The sequence below is a fragment of the Oncorhynchus keta genome, unplaced genomic scaffold (assembly GCF_023373465.1).
Source record: "Oncorhynchus keta strain PuntledgeMale-10-30-2019 unplaced genomic scaffold, Oket_V2 Un_contig_5119_pilon_pilon, whole genome shotgun sequence".
Lineage (NCBI taxonomy): Eukaryota > Metazoa > Chordata > Actinopteri > Salmoniformes > Salmonidae > Oncorhynchus > Oncorhynchus keta.
The window spans coordinates 92,685-108,471 of NW_026288126.1; the positions used below are offsets into that span (position 1 = coordinate 92,685).

At 46.3% G+C, this 15,787-nt stretch overlaps 1 protein-coding gene across 4 annotated transcripts; it reads left to right on the top strand.

The window, feature by feature from the left end:
* Positions 1–1,824: 1,824 nt before the first annotated feature.
* On the top strand, positions 1,825–14,315 carry npas4l (neuronal PAS domain protein 4 like). Of its 4 annotated transcripts, none has more exons than XM_052509912.1 (10): positions 1,825–2,296; positions 2,564–2,696; positions 3,463–3,626; positions 8,103–8,260; positions 8,430–8,529; positions 8,640–9,041; positions 10,723–10,858; positions 11,043–11,992; positions 12,035–12,826; positions 13,059–14,315. In XM_052509912.1, exons 2-10 carry the CDS (start codon positions 2,587–2,589, stop codon positions 13,085–13,087), a joined length of 2,841 nt encoding a protein of 946 aa, XP_052365872.1. In that variant the 5' UTR covers positions 1,825–2,296; positions 2,564–2,586; the 3' UTR covers positions 13,088–14,315. The 4 variants fall into 4 exon arrangements, with proteins under 4 accessions (XP_052365872.1, XP_052365871.1, XP_052365873.1 ...); XM_052509911.1 differs by having other exon boundaries at positions 11,043–11,908; positions 11,951–12,826; XM_052509913.1 differs by having other exon boundaries at positions 11,043–11,740; positions 11,951–12,826.
* The last annotated feature ends 1,472 nt before the right edge of the window (positions 14,316–15,787 follow it).

Genomic DNA, 15,787 nt, shown 5'->3' on the forward strand with positions numbered 1-15,787 from the left:
TATTCTGCCACTGTGTTCTCTCTGTTTAGGGTCAGTCACAGTGGTCAGGTATTCTGCCGCTGTGTACTCTCTGTTTAGGGCCAGTCACAGTGGTCAGGTATTCTGCCGCTGTGTACTCTCTGTTTAGGGTCAGTCACAGTGGTCAGGTATTCTGCCACTGTGTACTCTCTGTTTAGGGCCAGTCACAGTGGTCAGGTATTCTGCCACTGTGTACTCTCTGTTTAGGGCCTTCATCACTGTCCCTCTCTCAGAACTTCATCACTGTCCCTCTCAGACCTTCATCACTGTCCCTCTCTCAGACCTTCATCACTGTCCCTCTCTCAGAACTTCATCACTGTCCCTCTCTCAGAACTTCATCACTGTCCCTCTCTCAGACCTTCATCACTGTCCCTCTCAGACCTTCATCACTGTCCCTCTCAGACCTTCATCACTGTCCCTCTCAGACCTTCATCACTGTCCCTCTCTCAGACCTTCATCACTATCCCTCTCTCAAACCTTCATCACTGTCCCTCTCTGACCTTCATCACTGTCCCTCTCTCAAACCTTCATCACTGTCCCTCTCTTAGACCTTGATCACTGTCCCTCTCTCAGACCTTCATCACTGTCCCTCTCTCAGACCTTCATCACTGTCCCTCTCTCAGACCTTCATCACTGTCCTTCTCTCAGACCTTCATCACGGTCCCTCTCTCAGAACTTCATCACTGTCCCTCTCTCAGACCTTCATCACTGTCCCTCTCTCAGAACTTCATCACTGTCCCTCTCTCAGATCTTCATCACTGTCCCTCTCTCAGAACTTCATCACTGTCCCTCTCAGACCTTCATCACTGTCCCTCTCTCAGACCTTCATCACTGTCCCTCTCTCAGACCTTTATCACTGTCCCTCTCTCAGAACTTCATCACTGTCCCTCTCAGACCTTCATCACTGTCCCTCTCTCAGACCTTCATCACTGTCCCTCTCTCAGAACTTCATCACTGTCCCTCTCTCGGACCTTCATCACTGTCCCTCTCTCAGACCTTCATCACTGTCCCTCTCAGACCTTCATCACTGTCCCTCTCAGACCTTCATCACTGTCCCTCTGAGACCTTCATCACTGTCCCTCTCTCAGACCATACTGGAGCTGAGTCAGTGTCCCTGCTCCCTGACACGGACATAGATTGTATTTAGCCATTGTGTGTCATAACCTCAACATTATCCTTAATTGTATCTACAACAGAGGTTAACTTCAACATTAACATTCATAGTATCTACAAAAGAGATTATCCTCAACATTATAATTCATAGTATCTACAACAGAGGTTATCTTCAACATTATCCTTAATAGTATCTACAAAAGAGGTTATCCTCAACATTATAATTCATAGTATCTACAAAATAGGTTATCCTCAACATTATATTTCATAGTATCTACAACAGAGGTTATTCTCAACATTATCATTCATAGTATCTATATAACAGAGGTTATTCTCAACATTACTATTCATAGTATCTATATGAGGTTATCCTCAACATTATCATTCATAGTATCTATAAAACAGAGGTTATCCTCAACATTATCATTCCTAGTTATGCTCCAACCATGGAGAGATATAGGTTACCATTCTCCTACTGATCTGTTTCTCCCACTAGGTTTATTACATGCTTTTATTAGATCCATGGTATGTTACTGAACAACTACTATTAGGCTATAACATGGAATTGGAAGATTGCCTGTCCTTAACTCCCACTGGGTACACTGGTTGAATCAACATTATATCCTTGTCATTGAAATGAAATTACATTGCAAAGTAGAATATAATTGACTTCTGTGCCCAGTGGGCCACTTTTTCACAGTTTAGTCATGTAACCACATTTGAAATGACAGGAAGTTGAGATTCTTTTGATTTCACAGTGTGTCGACCTATGATCATTATTAGCAGCAGTTCGAGACGAATGTTTGAAGCCCTGTAGCATAGCCCATTATGTACAGTCCAGTTCTCTACAGTTCTAGGTGTTGGATTTCAGTCTGATAAAATGGGAATTCCCGATATCGTTAGATAGTCTTTGTTTTTGCTCTTAGTTGTTTGTATATCTGTTATCGCACCGCGCCACTCTGGCGGGGGTCCGTCCGACGCTGCAGTTCTTTTTTACAGAGCGCGTAAGAAACCTCCACTTGTCCTACGTCACAACACGTAACGTTCCACGGGTTTCTTCTCTTTCTGCCGCAGAGTTGGAACAAGGTGTCGGGTTAAGACCGCACGACTATAAAGGAGAGGGGCAGGCAGGCTGGACACAACCAAATAGATAGACCGTCTGAAAGTAAGGAGAATATCGGAATTTTTAGTCTAAACACATCTCAATGTTTTATTCCCAGCGGTGCATTGTGTTTCCAAACGATGTTATCTTTAATTTGTATTTAAATGGATAACCAATAGTTAATGTATTAATATGGGAATGGTATTTTTCCCTTGTTCATTTCTGTTCATTTGAAATAGTTTATTTCTCTTCTATGTTTGCGTTGCAAAGTCGATTGTATTTATCACGATGATGGATAAATGTCTGATTTGATCATGTCTGTACTTTTAGGTGTTGAAACAACGAGTGGCAGAATGACGGTTTGTTGTGAGTTGTGTGAAAGTCCATGGAGCAGTGAGCGCTGCTCCTTTCATCTGTTCAGCGGGGAGACAGAAAGCCGCCTGGGACTCTGCAAGAGATTCAGGTTAGTGCAGCCAGACTGGCTCCATCCGTGCGCGGCTTCTAGTGGTCAAACCGCTACAATCTGGACTCAGGGGTGGCAATAACATACCTACTGTACATACCATACCTAGTATATATTAACTTGTGGATGTCATTTATCCAGTTTGTTTGCTATGTTTCTAATTACAATTTGTGTGTTATGTTATGAATTACGATTCATACAATATGTTACGAATTTGCAATACTTATAAGTTATGAATTCCAATTTGTTGTGTCTGGTGTTAGCTAGGGAAATAGGAGCGTATGCAGTCCAGCCTCCTGCTTTCTGCCTGACACCCACGCTCTCTGATGCTGCCTCTGGCTCTACCAACAAAAACCGTCTAGAGAGCTCTCTTCTCTACTGATAAAACCGGCTGATCACACAGAGCAGCCAGAGATCTCTCTTCTCTACCTCAGATAGACAGAGCCACATACAGCAACAGTTGTTTCCATAGGAACCACAGAAGCTCACACTTTAGCAAAAGCAAACTGCTATCCATCCCCATCCAGTCTGTGGCTAGGGTACACTGCCTTTCCTTCAGTAAGGCACAGTGAGAAGCCGGAAAGTAACACATTTTCTCAGTTTTTACTTTGGATTATTTTTGCCATGTAACAAAGAGCAGCTTTTCACTCGACTGAGAGAGACTAGGAAGAGTTTGGACGTAGTAGGATATACCCTGTGCTCAGTTCTACCTCTGCCCTCTCTGGGCCGTCATATCCTGACCTGTGAACATGGTGTTGCTACGCAGGTCTACGAAGGGAGCGTCTAAAGCCAGGAGGGACCAGATCAACTCTGAGATCAGGAACATGAGAACTCTGCTCCCCATCCCTCAGGAGGACCAGGACAGACTGTCATACCTCCACAGCATGGCAGTTATCACAGCATACATCAGGAAGAGCTTTCTGTATAAGGGTGAGTACAAAACCAGGAGAGGAACTGTCATGTACGGAACCACTAGAACACTTGATAGTACGGACCCAGTAGGACATTCCCATCTTTTAGAATGGGTGTATTTGTATGTGTATTTATTATGGATCCCCATTAGTTCCTGTTGCCAAGGCAGCAGCTACTCTTCCTGGGGTTTATTATGGATCCCCATTAGTTCCTGTTGCCAAGGCAGCAGCTACTCTTCCTGGGGTTTATTATGGATCCCCATTAGTTCCTGCCAAGGCAGCAGCTACTCTTCCTGGGGTTTATTATGGATCCCCATTAGTTCCTGTTGCCATGGCAGCAGCTACTCTTCCTGGGGTTTATTATGGATCCCCATTAGTTCCTGTTGCCAAGGCAGCAGCTACTCTTCCTGGGGTTTATTATGGATCCCCATTAGTTCCTGTTGCCAAGGCAGCAGCTACTCTTCCTGGGGTTTATTATGGATCCCCATTAGTTCCTGCCAAGGCAGCAGCTACTCTTCCTGGGGTTTATTATGGATCCCCATCAGTTCCTGTTGCCAAGGCAGCAGCTACTCTTCCTGGGGTTTATTATGGATCCCCATTAGTTCCTGTTGCCAAGGCAGCAGCTACTCTTCCTGGGGTTTATTATGGATCCCCATTAGTTCCTGTTGCCAAGGCAGCAGCTACTCTTCCTGGGGTTTATTATGGATCCCCATTAGTTCCTGCCAAGGCAGCAGCTACTCTTCCTGGGGTTTATTATGGATCCCCATCAGTTCCTGTTGCCAAGGCAGCAGCTACTCTTCCTGGGGATTATGATGGATCCCCATTAGTTCCTGCCAAGGCAGCAGCTACTCTTCCTGGGGTTTATTATGGATCCCCATTAGTTCCTGTTGCCAAGGCAGCAGCTACTCTTCCTGGGGTTTATTATGGATCCCCATTAGTTCCTGTTGCCAAGGCAGCAGCTACTCTTCCTGGGGTTTAGTATGGATCCCCATTAGTTCCTGTTGCCAAGGCAGCAGCTACTCTTCCTGGGGTTTATTATGGATCCCCATTAGTTCCTGTTGCCAAGGCAGCAGCTACTCTTCCTGGGATTTATTATGGATCCCCATTAGTTCCTGTTGCCAAGGCAGCAGCTACTCTTCCTGGGGTTTATTATGTGTCCCCATTAGTTCCTGCCAAGGCAGCAGCTACTCTTCCTGGGGTTTATTATGGATCCCCATTAGTTCCTGCCAAGGCAGCAGCTACTCTTCCTGGGATTTATTATGGATCCCCATTAGTTCCTGTTGCCAAGGCAGCAGCTACTCTTCCTGGGGTTTATTATGTATCCCCATTAGTTCCTGCCAAGGCAGCAGCTACTCATCCTGGGGTTTATTATGGATCCCCATTAGTTCCTGCCATGGCAGCAGCTACTCTTCCTGAGGTTTATTATGGATCCTCATTAGTTCCTGTCAAGGCAGCAGCTACTCTTCCTGGGATTTATTATGGATCCCCATTAGTTCCTGTTGCCAAGGCAGCAGCTACTCTTCCTGGGGTTTAGTATGGATCCCCATTAGTTCCTGTTGCCAAGGCAGCAGCTACTCTTCCTGGGGTTTATTATGGATCCCCATTAGTTCCTGCCAAGGCAGCAGCTACTCTTCCTGGGATTTATTATGGATCCCCATTAGTTCCTGTTGCCAAGGCAGCAGCTACTCTTCCTGGGGTTTATTATGTGTCCCCATTAGTTCCTGCCAAGGCAGCAGCTACTCTTCCTGGGGTTTATTATGGATCCCCATTAGTTCCTGCCAAGGCAGCAGCTACTCTTCCTGGGATTTATTATGGATCCCCATTAGTTCCTGTTGCCAAGGCAGCAGCTACTCTTCCTGGGGTTTATTATGTATCCCCATTAGTTCCTGCCAAGGCAGCAGCTACTCATCCTGGGGTTTATTATGGATCCCCATTAGTTCCTGCCATGGCAGCAGCTACTCTTCCTGAGGTTTATTATGGATCCTCATTAGTTCCTGTCAAGGCAGCAGCTACTCTTCCTGGGGTTTATTATGGATCCTCATTAGTTCCTGTCAAGGCAGCAGCTACTCTTCCTGGGGTTTATTATGTATCCCCATTAGTTCCTGCCAAGGCAGCAGCTACTCTTCCTGGGGTTTATTATGGATCCCCATTAGTTCCTGCCAAGGCAGCAGCTACTCTTCCTGGGGTTTATTATGGATCCCCATTAGTTCCTGCCAAGGCAGCAGCTACTCTTCCTGGGGTTTATTATGGATCCCCATTAGTTCCTGTTGCCAAGGCAGCAGCTACTCTTCCTGGGGTTTATTATGGACCCCCATTAGTTCCTGCCAAGGCAGAAGCTACTCTTCCTGGGGTTTATTATGGATCCCCATTAGTTCCTGTTGCCAAGGCAGCAGCTACTCTTCCTGGGGTCCAACACATTAAGGCACTTACATTACAGATAAAACAGTACATCATATAACATTATTACACCACTACATATGTACAATACAACATGTATAATACAACAATATTACAATGTACGTGTGTGGAGAGTGCGTGTGCTAGCACATGTGTGGGTATGTGTCTCTGACAGCAGTGGTGTTGTCTACGGTGATACGGATATCACTTATTGATATCTACATCGAGCATTGATGTGAATCACACTGCTGCTTTTTCATTTAGTTATTTGCGCCTTACGGATTGTGGTTGTTGTGGATGGCAATCTGTAGTTAGTACATCCATGTTTGGACTTATAAATGATATATATGAATGTAAAGATAGAATTTAATCGTATTATTATACGTAGTAGAAAGCATTAGAAGAAGCCGACATAACCAACCCATGAAGTAACATTTAACATCCATATATGGCCAGCTATGTAAACTTTAACATGGATTTATCCTGCAATGTCGTCCAATTGGTAACATACATTCTTGTCTTCTTCTAATGCCTCTTAATTAAGGGAAAATACATCTAAAAGTAACTGAATGTAGTCAGATTACATTTCTGAGTTTGGGTAATCCAAAAGTTACTGATTATAATTTTGGACAGGTAACTAGTAACTGTAAAGGAACTACATGTAAAAAGTAACCTACCCAAACCCAGTTAGAACTGTAGGACATTTTCAACTTGAAGAATGGATGCTAAGGCGTCTTAGAACTGATGATTGAAACACCCTGTCAATGTAAACATGTATTTTTAACAGTATATCTTCCAAGGTCTTGTGATGGATCCATACCTACTGAGTTCTCTGTGATGTTGTGATGGATCCATACCTACTGAGTTCTCTGTGATGTTGTGATGGATCCATACCTACTGAGTTCTCTGTGATGTTGTGATGGATCCATACCTACTGAGTTCTCTGTGATGTTGTGATGGATCCATTACTGAGTTCTGTGATGTTGTGATGGACTGAGTTCCATACCTACTGAGTTCTGAGTTCTGTGATGCTGTGATGGATCCATACCTACTGAGTTCTCTGTGATGTTGTGATGGATCCATACCTACTGAGTTCTCTGTGATGTTGTGATGGATCCATACCTACTGAGTTCTCTGTGATGTTGTGATGGTGATGATTGTGATGGATCCATACCTGCTGAGTTCTCTGATGGATACTGAGTTCTCTGTGATGTTGTGATGGTGACCTGCTGAGTTCTCTGTGATGTTGTGATGGATCCATACCTACTGAGTTCTCTGTGATGTTGTGATGGATCCATACCTGTGATGTTGTGATGGATCCACTGAGTTCTCTGTGATGTTGTGATGGATCCATACCTACTGAGTTCTCTGTGATGTTGTGATGGATCCATACCTACTGAGTTCTCTGTGATGTTGTGATGGATCCATACCTACTGAGTTCTCTGTGATGTTGTGATGGATCCATACCACTGAGTTCTCTGTGATGTTGTGATGGATCCATACCTACTGAGTTCTCTGTGATGTTGTGATGGATCCATACCTACTGAGTTCTCTGTGATGTTGTGATGGATCCATACCTACTGAGTTCTCTGTGATGTTGTGATGGATCCATACCTACTGAGTTCTCTGTGATGTTGTGATGGATCCATACCTACTGAGTTCTCTGTGATGTTGTGATGGATCCATACCTACTGAGTTCTCTGTGATGTTGTGATGGATCCATACCTACTGAGTTCTCTGTGATGTTGTGATGGATCCATACCTACTGAGTTCTCTGTGATGTTGTGATGGATGAGTTCTCTGTGATGGATCCATACCTACTGAGTTCTCTGTGATGTTGTGATGGATCCATACCTGTGATGTTGTGATGGATCCATACCTACTGAGTTCTCTGTGATGTTGTGATGGATCCATACCTAGTTCTCTGAGTTCTAGTTCTCTGTGATGTGATGGATCCATACCTACTGAGTTCTCTGTGATGTTGTGATGGATCCATACCTACTGAGTTCTCTGTGATGTTGTGATGGATCCATACCTACTGAGTTCTCTTTGATGCTGTGATGAAACTAATCCTGAGTTGTATTTCTTCCGCTTCCAGGATTATCAGCTGATCAGAGTCGTCTCTCCTCTTCCTCCTCCTATCCTCTGTACGAGACCTTCCTCCCAGCCGTGCATGGTTTCATTCTGATCCTCTCCTCCCGGGGCAGGCTGGTCTACGTCTCTGAGAACGTCTCTGATTACCTGGGGCTCTCCATGGTGAGTACCAACCTGATGAAGACCTGGCGTCCAAAATATATGGAATTGTATAGGAAATAGAACATTGTTTTTCTGTGGTTGTGTAACATCACATCTGCTGTGTTACTGAATGCTGTGTAGGGCAGGGTGTTAGTCACTAAAGTTGATCCTTTCTTCTTCTCTCTTATAGGTTGATGTTCTTCAGGGAGACACATTCTATGACCTGGTGGAGAGTCAGGATGTGGAGACAGTTAGATCTAACCTGGAGACAGACAACACAACGTCAACTGGTAAGAGACTATACTATCTAAAGGAAAATCAAATAAAATGAACAGATTTAAGAGCTCATGAAACCCAATGGAGGACGAGACTGATCTCATGTTATTGTTCTGTTCCCCAGCAGAGAGGAGTTTTGTGTGTCAGATGCACACCTCCAAGGCCTTCAGACAAGAGTACGGTAACTGCTGTTCTATAATGGTCCGAGGACGCTACCAGACCATCCCACAATCCCCCCAGTCCACCCCCACATCCTCCCCAGACCGTGGCCGATCTGGCTCCCCTGTGGAGATGGTGTTCTTGGCTCTCTGCACACCCACAGTGAACCACCTGGGCAACAGCATCTTCTCCTCCTGCTCCTCCTCCTTCACCAGCCTCCATAGACCAGACATGAGCTTCAGTCACCTGGACGAAAGTGTTGTGTTTTACTTGGGCTACTCATCGGAGGAGCTGATTGGTCGATCGTGGTACAGCCTCCTCCACCCTGAAGACCTCTCCTTGAGTGCCTACTCACATAAGAGTCTGAGTAAGTAGAAAAACATTAAAACTACCCTTGATACTATACTCAGCAAAAAAAGAAACGTCCTCTCACTGTCAACTGCGTTTATTTTCAGCTAGCTTAACATATGTAAATATTTGTATGAACAGAACAAGACTCAACAACTGAGACATAAACTGAACAAGTTCCACAGACATGTGACTAACAGAAATGGAATAATGTGTCCTTGAACAAAGGGGGAAGGGTCAAAAGTAACAGTCAGTATTTTGTGTGGCCACCAGCTGCATTAAGTACTGCAGTGCATCTCCTTCTCTAGGACTGCACCAAATTTGCCAGTTCTTGCTGTGAGATGTTACCCCACTCTTCCACCAAGGCACCTGCAAGTTCCTGGACATTTCTGGGGGAAATGGCCCTCACCCTCACCCTCTGATCCAACAGGTCCCAGACGTGCTCAATGGGATTGAGATCCGGGCTTTTCGCTGGCCATGGCAGAATGGCAGAACACTGACATTCCTGTCTTGCAGGAAATCACGGACAGAACGAGCAGTATGGCAGGTGGCATTGTCATGCTGGAGGGTAATGTCAGGATGAGTCTGCAGGAAGGGTACCACATAAGGGAGGAGGAGGTCTTCCCTGTAACGCACAGCTTTGAGATTGCCTGCAATGACAATAAGCTCAGTCCGATGATGCTGTGACACACCGCCCCAGAACATGACAGACACTCCACCTCAAATCTATCCCGCTCCAGAATACAGGCCTCGGTGTAACGCTCAATCCTTCGACGATAAACGTGAATCCGACCATCACCCCTGGTGAGACAAAACCGTGACTCATCAGCACTTAATGCCAGTCCTGTCTGGTCCAGCGACGGTGGGTTTGTGCCCATAGGCGAAGTTGTTGCCGGTGATGTCTGGTGAGGACCTGCCTTACAACAGGCCTACAAGCCCTCAGTCCAGCCTCTAGCAGCCTATTGCGGACAGACTGAGCACTGATGGAGGGATTGTGTATTCCTGGTGTAACTCGGGCAGTTTTTGTTGCTATCCTGTACCTGTCCCGCAGGTGTGATGTTTGAATCTATGGATCCTGTGCAGGTGTTGTTACACGTGGTCTGCCACTGCGAGGATGATCAGCTGTCCGTCCTGTCTCCCTGTAGCACTGTCTTAGGCATTTCACAGTACAGACATTGCAATTTATTGCCCTTGCAGCATGCCTAAGGCACGTTCAAGCAGATGAGCAGGGACCCTGGGCATCTTTCTCTTTGTGTTTTTCAGTGTCAGTAGAAAGGCCTCTTTAGTGTCCTAGGTTTTCATAATTGTGACCTTAATTGCCTACCATCTGTTAGCTGTTAGTGTCTTAACGAGCGTTCCACAGGTGCATGTTCATTAATTGTTTATGGTTCATTGAACAAGCCTGGGAAACAGTGTTTAAACCCTTTACAATGAAGATCTGTGAAGTTATTTGGATTTTTACTAATTATCTTTGAAAGACAGGGTTCTGAAAAAGGAACGTTTATTTTTTTGCTGAGTTTATATAATACTACATTATACCCGTTATGCTATATTCTATCATATTATATCAAATAACAATGACGAACCCAAATGGAAGAATCTCACGTTGTTATGTATGAACAGTAGTCTTCCTTAGTGTAAGATGCTAGAGAAATATAGTGGACATTATAGTAATGCTTTTCTGTCCTCTCCTCACCCAGTGCAGGCAGACGAGGGTAGGCAGATGGAGATGGTTCTGAGGCTCCAACACAGCGACCTCTCATGGTCCTGGATCTACACTAGAGCCGCTAAGCTTCCTGGGAACCAGGAAGTGAGCTGCTGTAACTACATTATCAGGTAATAGATGCTCTTTAACTGCAGTCTTCAGAATATGTCTGTGTATGTACAGTTTGATTAATTTTTTGTCTGTAAATAATAAAAAGTAAATAATAAAAAGAGATGTGTAGTAATAATTGTAGTTGCCTGCATTGAGTAACTTTGCTCTGAGAGACTGGAGTAACTTGTATTCTTTCCTTCACAGTGAAACAGAAGCCATGTATCTGAGGAAAAACATCCACAGCGATGCTTTCAGAGCCTCTCCTCCTCAGCCCTACTGCCCCTCTCCCACCCCCCAGCTGACCCAGAGCTGTTGCCCCACCAGGGACCTAAAGAGACAGAGAGAATTCAGCCAGTGCAGTAGTATATCTGAGACTGAGAACAGGTCTAAGACCAGTAGGAGACAGAGAGCAGAGTCTAATGCTGTGTTCTACATGACATCATGTAGCTCCTCCTCTCAGGCCTCACCTGTCGCCGCCTTCTCCACCCCTCCCTACAGCCCCACCTCCTCCCACTACAACTCCTCCCTCTCTCCAGCACAGCAGGACGACACCAGCTCTGACTCTCTGTTGGATGTGTTTGGCTACACAGAGAACTTAACCTACTACTACCATTGCCCTGAGGGAGGGACTGAGGTAGGGAGTGGGCCTTCTTGCCTCCTCTCCCCCTCTAGGTCCTTCCAGCCCGGCTCGGAGCAGTCCTTCCACCAGAGTATCTTCAGCCAGACTGACGCATTCTCTCCTCAGTCCTGCCCTTCTTCTCCCCAGCATGATTGCCCAGCATGCCCTGCTGATGCCCGGCTGGTCCCTGACTGTCTATCTGTATCAGACCTGTTAGAGAGTTCAGCAGACTGCCCCATCACCATCCATACTGAAGACTACAGCCTCTCGATTCAGCCACAAGGTGATGCCACCAGTCCATACAGCCTCTCGGTTCAGCCACAAGGTGGTGCCACCAGTCCATACAGCCTCTCGGTTCAGCCTCTAGGTGATGCCACCAGTCCATATAGCCTCTCGGTTCAGCCTCTAGGTGGTGCCACCAGTCCATACAGCCTCTCGGTTCAGCCACAAGGTGATGCCACCAGTCCATACAGCCTCTCGGTTCAGCCTCAAGGTGATGCCACCAGTCCATACAGCCTCTCGGTTCAGCCTCTAGGTGATGCCACCAGTCCATACAGCCTCTCGGTTCAGCCACAAGGGGGTGCCACCAGTCCATACAGCCTCTCGGTTCAGCCACAAGGTGGTGCCACCAGGACATACCAGAGCCACCATATACCTCAGACTGTCGCTCCTCCTATTGGAGGCCTGCTGACCCCTAACCCCTCCCCGACCTCCGACCTCTCCTTCCTCTACAGTGACAGAGACAAGGTAGAGATCAGTATCCTAGCCCAGCAGATCTCCTCTCTGGCCTCCAGCTTCGACCTGTTCAACACCCTGAGCCCCATCCAGACCCCACGTCAGCCGAGCTCAGAACCCCTTCCCTGGGCACAGCTCCCAGGTCACTCCCCTGTCCCCCTCCGCATCAAGCCAGAGCTGGTCCTGGATAAGGGAGTGTTTGATAGTCTCCTGAAGGATCTGAGCATGGTTCAGGGACCTGGGAGTCTGTCTCACTGCTACCAACCTCAGGACCCTTCCACCCTGGCTTTGTCTTCTCTAGTGGACCCTCTATCCATGCAGCAGTCATCCCGCTCTCTCTCCCTCCCCCTGCAACACCCCTCATCCCTCTCTCTCTCCCTCCCCATGCAACACCCCTCATCCCTCTCTCTCTCCCTCCCCCTGCAACACCCCTCATCCCTCTCTCTCTCCCTCCCCATGCAACACCCCTCATCCCTCTCTCTCTCCCTCCCCCTGCAACACCCCTCATCCCTCTCTCTCTCCCTCCCCCTGGACCCATTTCACCCTAACCTGGATCCCTTCTCTCTGAGGACAAGCTGTCATAATCAGACCTCTGAGTTGCATCAACTCAACCTGCCCCACAGTCTCCATCAAGGTGATTTATAACACATTATACACAGCTCAACCTGAAGCATTATCACACATTATACACATGATATAATAACATGCATGTATTAATACCAATAATGACAGGAATTATTTTAACATGGTAGTTGTGCTTGGGGGGGGGATGAGTCATTCCTGTGTGTTGTCTGACTGACTCTTATTTGAGTAAATCCTTGAGTTGATTGAAATGACACTAACATGACGTTACCATTCTATTTCAGATGGGCTTGTTGAAGAATCCATGTACTGATGTGAGTCTAAATAGACTTACAGTACTAGCCCTCGTATGGCATATTGTCATAACTACCAAGTCTTCCAGCCAGAGTCCAAAATGAAGACTTTTGAAATAATAAATACCTTTTAAAGACTTCTACAATATTTAGTAGTTGGTACTTTTCAAGGGAGCATGTTTCCCAAATATCTATTATTTTTTTAAATTAAATTGTGATGAGAGGAAGTGAATCTTATCCAGTGAACCAAACTGCTGAGGAACTTGTTACTATTTTGGTGTTGTGTTAACTATATTGATACCTGTTGACTGCTGTAATTCACCATCTGTGTTGATGATGATGTTGTCCTGATTCTGGTAGCATTGTACTGCACTGTTACCATCTAGAAAACTGACGATCAGATATGTAGAATTGATGTTTCTGTGAATGTCGAGGGACCGTGATGATGATTTACTACTGAGCACTTTCTGGATGTGTTTGAGCTCCACGCGACGTGGAGACCTCCTCCCAGAGGAGGTTGAAGCTGAATAGTAGATTCTAAAACGCGACCCAAATGACACACTATTCCCTGTATAGTGCACTACTGTTGACCAGAGCCCTATGGAACCCTATTCCCTGTATAGTGCACTACTGTTGACCAGAGCCCTATGGAACCCTATTCCCTTTATAGTGCACTACTTTTGACCAGAGCCCTATGGAGATATAGGGTGCCATTTGAGAAACACCCATAGGTGTTAAAAAGATAATGAAGTAACTACCTCAGTAATGCCACTACATTCATTCCTAGCCTGAAACTACTGTTTAGTAAGTGCGTGTATTTATTGGTAGAGATGACTGTTATACATATTGTTTCATTCCCGTGTTTGTCTACAAGTTGTGCTACTGAAAACTCTTTGTTTGTAACCATTGGTAACCATTATTCAGTACATTTGTCTAGAATACATATGTTGTTTTGATAAAATGCTGCTTGGTTGGATGTAATTGTACAAAAGGAAAGTATTTTTGCAATTGGTTTTCTAATTTTTAAAATGCAAGTTATTAAAACGCATAAAATATGATTGTGATGTGATATCTTAGTTATGACAAAATAAAAAAGCTACAAGACAAGATATGATCACAATAACTAGCTGTATCTCGTGAATGAGAAGAACAGGCAGAGATGTGTTTTAAAGCTGATCTTGTCCTGACAAAGCCGTATGAATGTGCTTGCCTGGGCCCATCAGGAGACAGGTTTCCATTGGCCCATCAGGAGGCAGGTTTCCATTGGCCCATCAGGAGGCAGGTTTCCATTGGCCCATCATGAGACAGGTTTCCATTGGCCCATCATGAGACAGGTTTCCATTGGCCCATCAGGAGGCAGGTTTCCATTGGCCCATCAGGAGGCAGGTTTCCATTGGCCCATCAGGAGGCAGGTTTCCATTGGCCCATCAGGAGGCAGGTTTCCATTGGCCCATCAGGAGGCAGGTTTCCATTGGCCCATCAGGAGGCAGGTTTCCATTGGCCCATCAGGAGGCAGGTTTCCATTGGCCCATCAGGAGGCAGGTTTCCATTGGCCCATCAGGAGGCAGGTTTCCATTGGCCCATCAGGAGACAGGTTTCCATTGGCCCATCCATTGGCCCATCAGGAGGCAGGTTTCCATTGGCCCATCAGGAGGCAGGTTTCCATTGGCCCATCAGGAGGCAGGTTTCCATTGGCCCATCAGGAGACAGGTTTCCATTGGCCCATCATGAGACAGGTTTCCATTGGCCCATCATGAGACAGGTTTTTCCAGGTTTTGGCCCATCATGAGACAGGTTTCCATTGGCCCATCAGGAGGCAGGTTTCCATTGGCCCATCAGGAGACAGGTTTCCATTGGCCCATCAGGAGACAGGTTTCCATTGGCCCATCAGGAGACAGGTTTCCATTGGCCCATCAGGAGGCAGGTTTCCATTGGCCCATCAGGAGGCAGGTTTCCATTGGCCCATCAGGAGGCAGGTTTCCATTGGCCCATCAGGAGGCAGGTTTCCATTGGCCCATCATGAGACAGGTTTCCATTGGCCCATCAGGAGGCAGGTTTCCATTGGCCCATCATGAGACAGGTTTCCATTGGCCCATCATGAGACAGGTTTCCATTGGCCCATCAGGAGGCAGGTTTCCATTGGCCCATCATGAGACAGGTTTCCATTGGCCCATCATGAGACAGGTTTCCATTGGCCCATTGGCAGGTTTCCATTGGCCCATCATGAGACAGGTTTCCATTGGCCCATCAGGAGACAGGTTTCCATTGGCCCATCATGAGGCACATTGGTTTGAGACAGGTTTCCATTGGCCCATCATGAGACAGGTTTCCATTGGCCCATCAGGAGGCAGGTTTCCATTGGCCCATCATGAGACAGGTTTCCATTGGCCCATCATGAGACAGGTTTCCATTGGCCCATCAGGAGGCAGCTTTCCATTGGCCCATCATGAGACAGGTTTCCATTGGCCCATCATGAGGCAGGTTTCCATTGGCCCATCAGGAGGCAGGTTTCCATTGGCCCATCATGAGACAGGTTTCCATTGGCCCATAAGGAGGCAGGTTTCCATTTCAGGAGGCAGGTTTATTCCATCATGAGACAATCATTGGCCATCAGGAGGCAATTGGCCCATCAGGAGGCAGGTTTCCATTGGCCCATCAGGAGGCAGGTTTCCATTGGCCCATCATGAGACAGGTTTCCATTTAATTTATTCCACAAAATC

Coding starts and splice junctions, on each gene's coding strand:
- npas4l (XM_052509910.1), top strand. CDS start 2,587: ATGACGGTTTGTTGTGAGTTGTGTGAAAGTCCATGGAGCAGTGAGCGC. Junction 2,697..3,462: donor GGACTCTGCAAGAGATTCAG/GTTAGTGCAGCC, acceptor GTTGCTACGCAG/GTCTACGAAGGGAGCGTCTA. Junction 8,261..8,429: donor ATTACCTGGGGCTCTCCATG/GTGAGTACCAAC, acceptor TCTCTCTTATAG/GTTGATGTTCTTCAGGGAGA.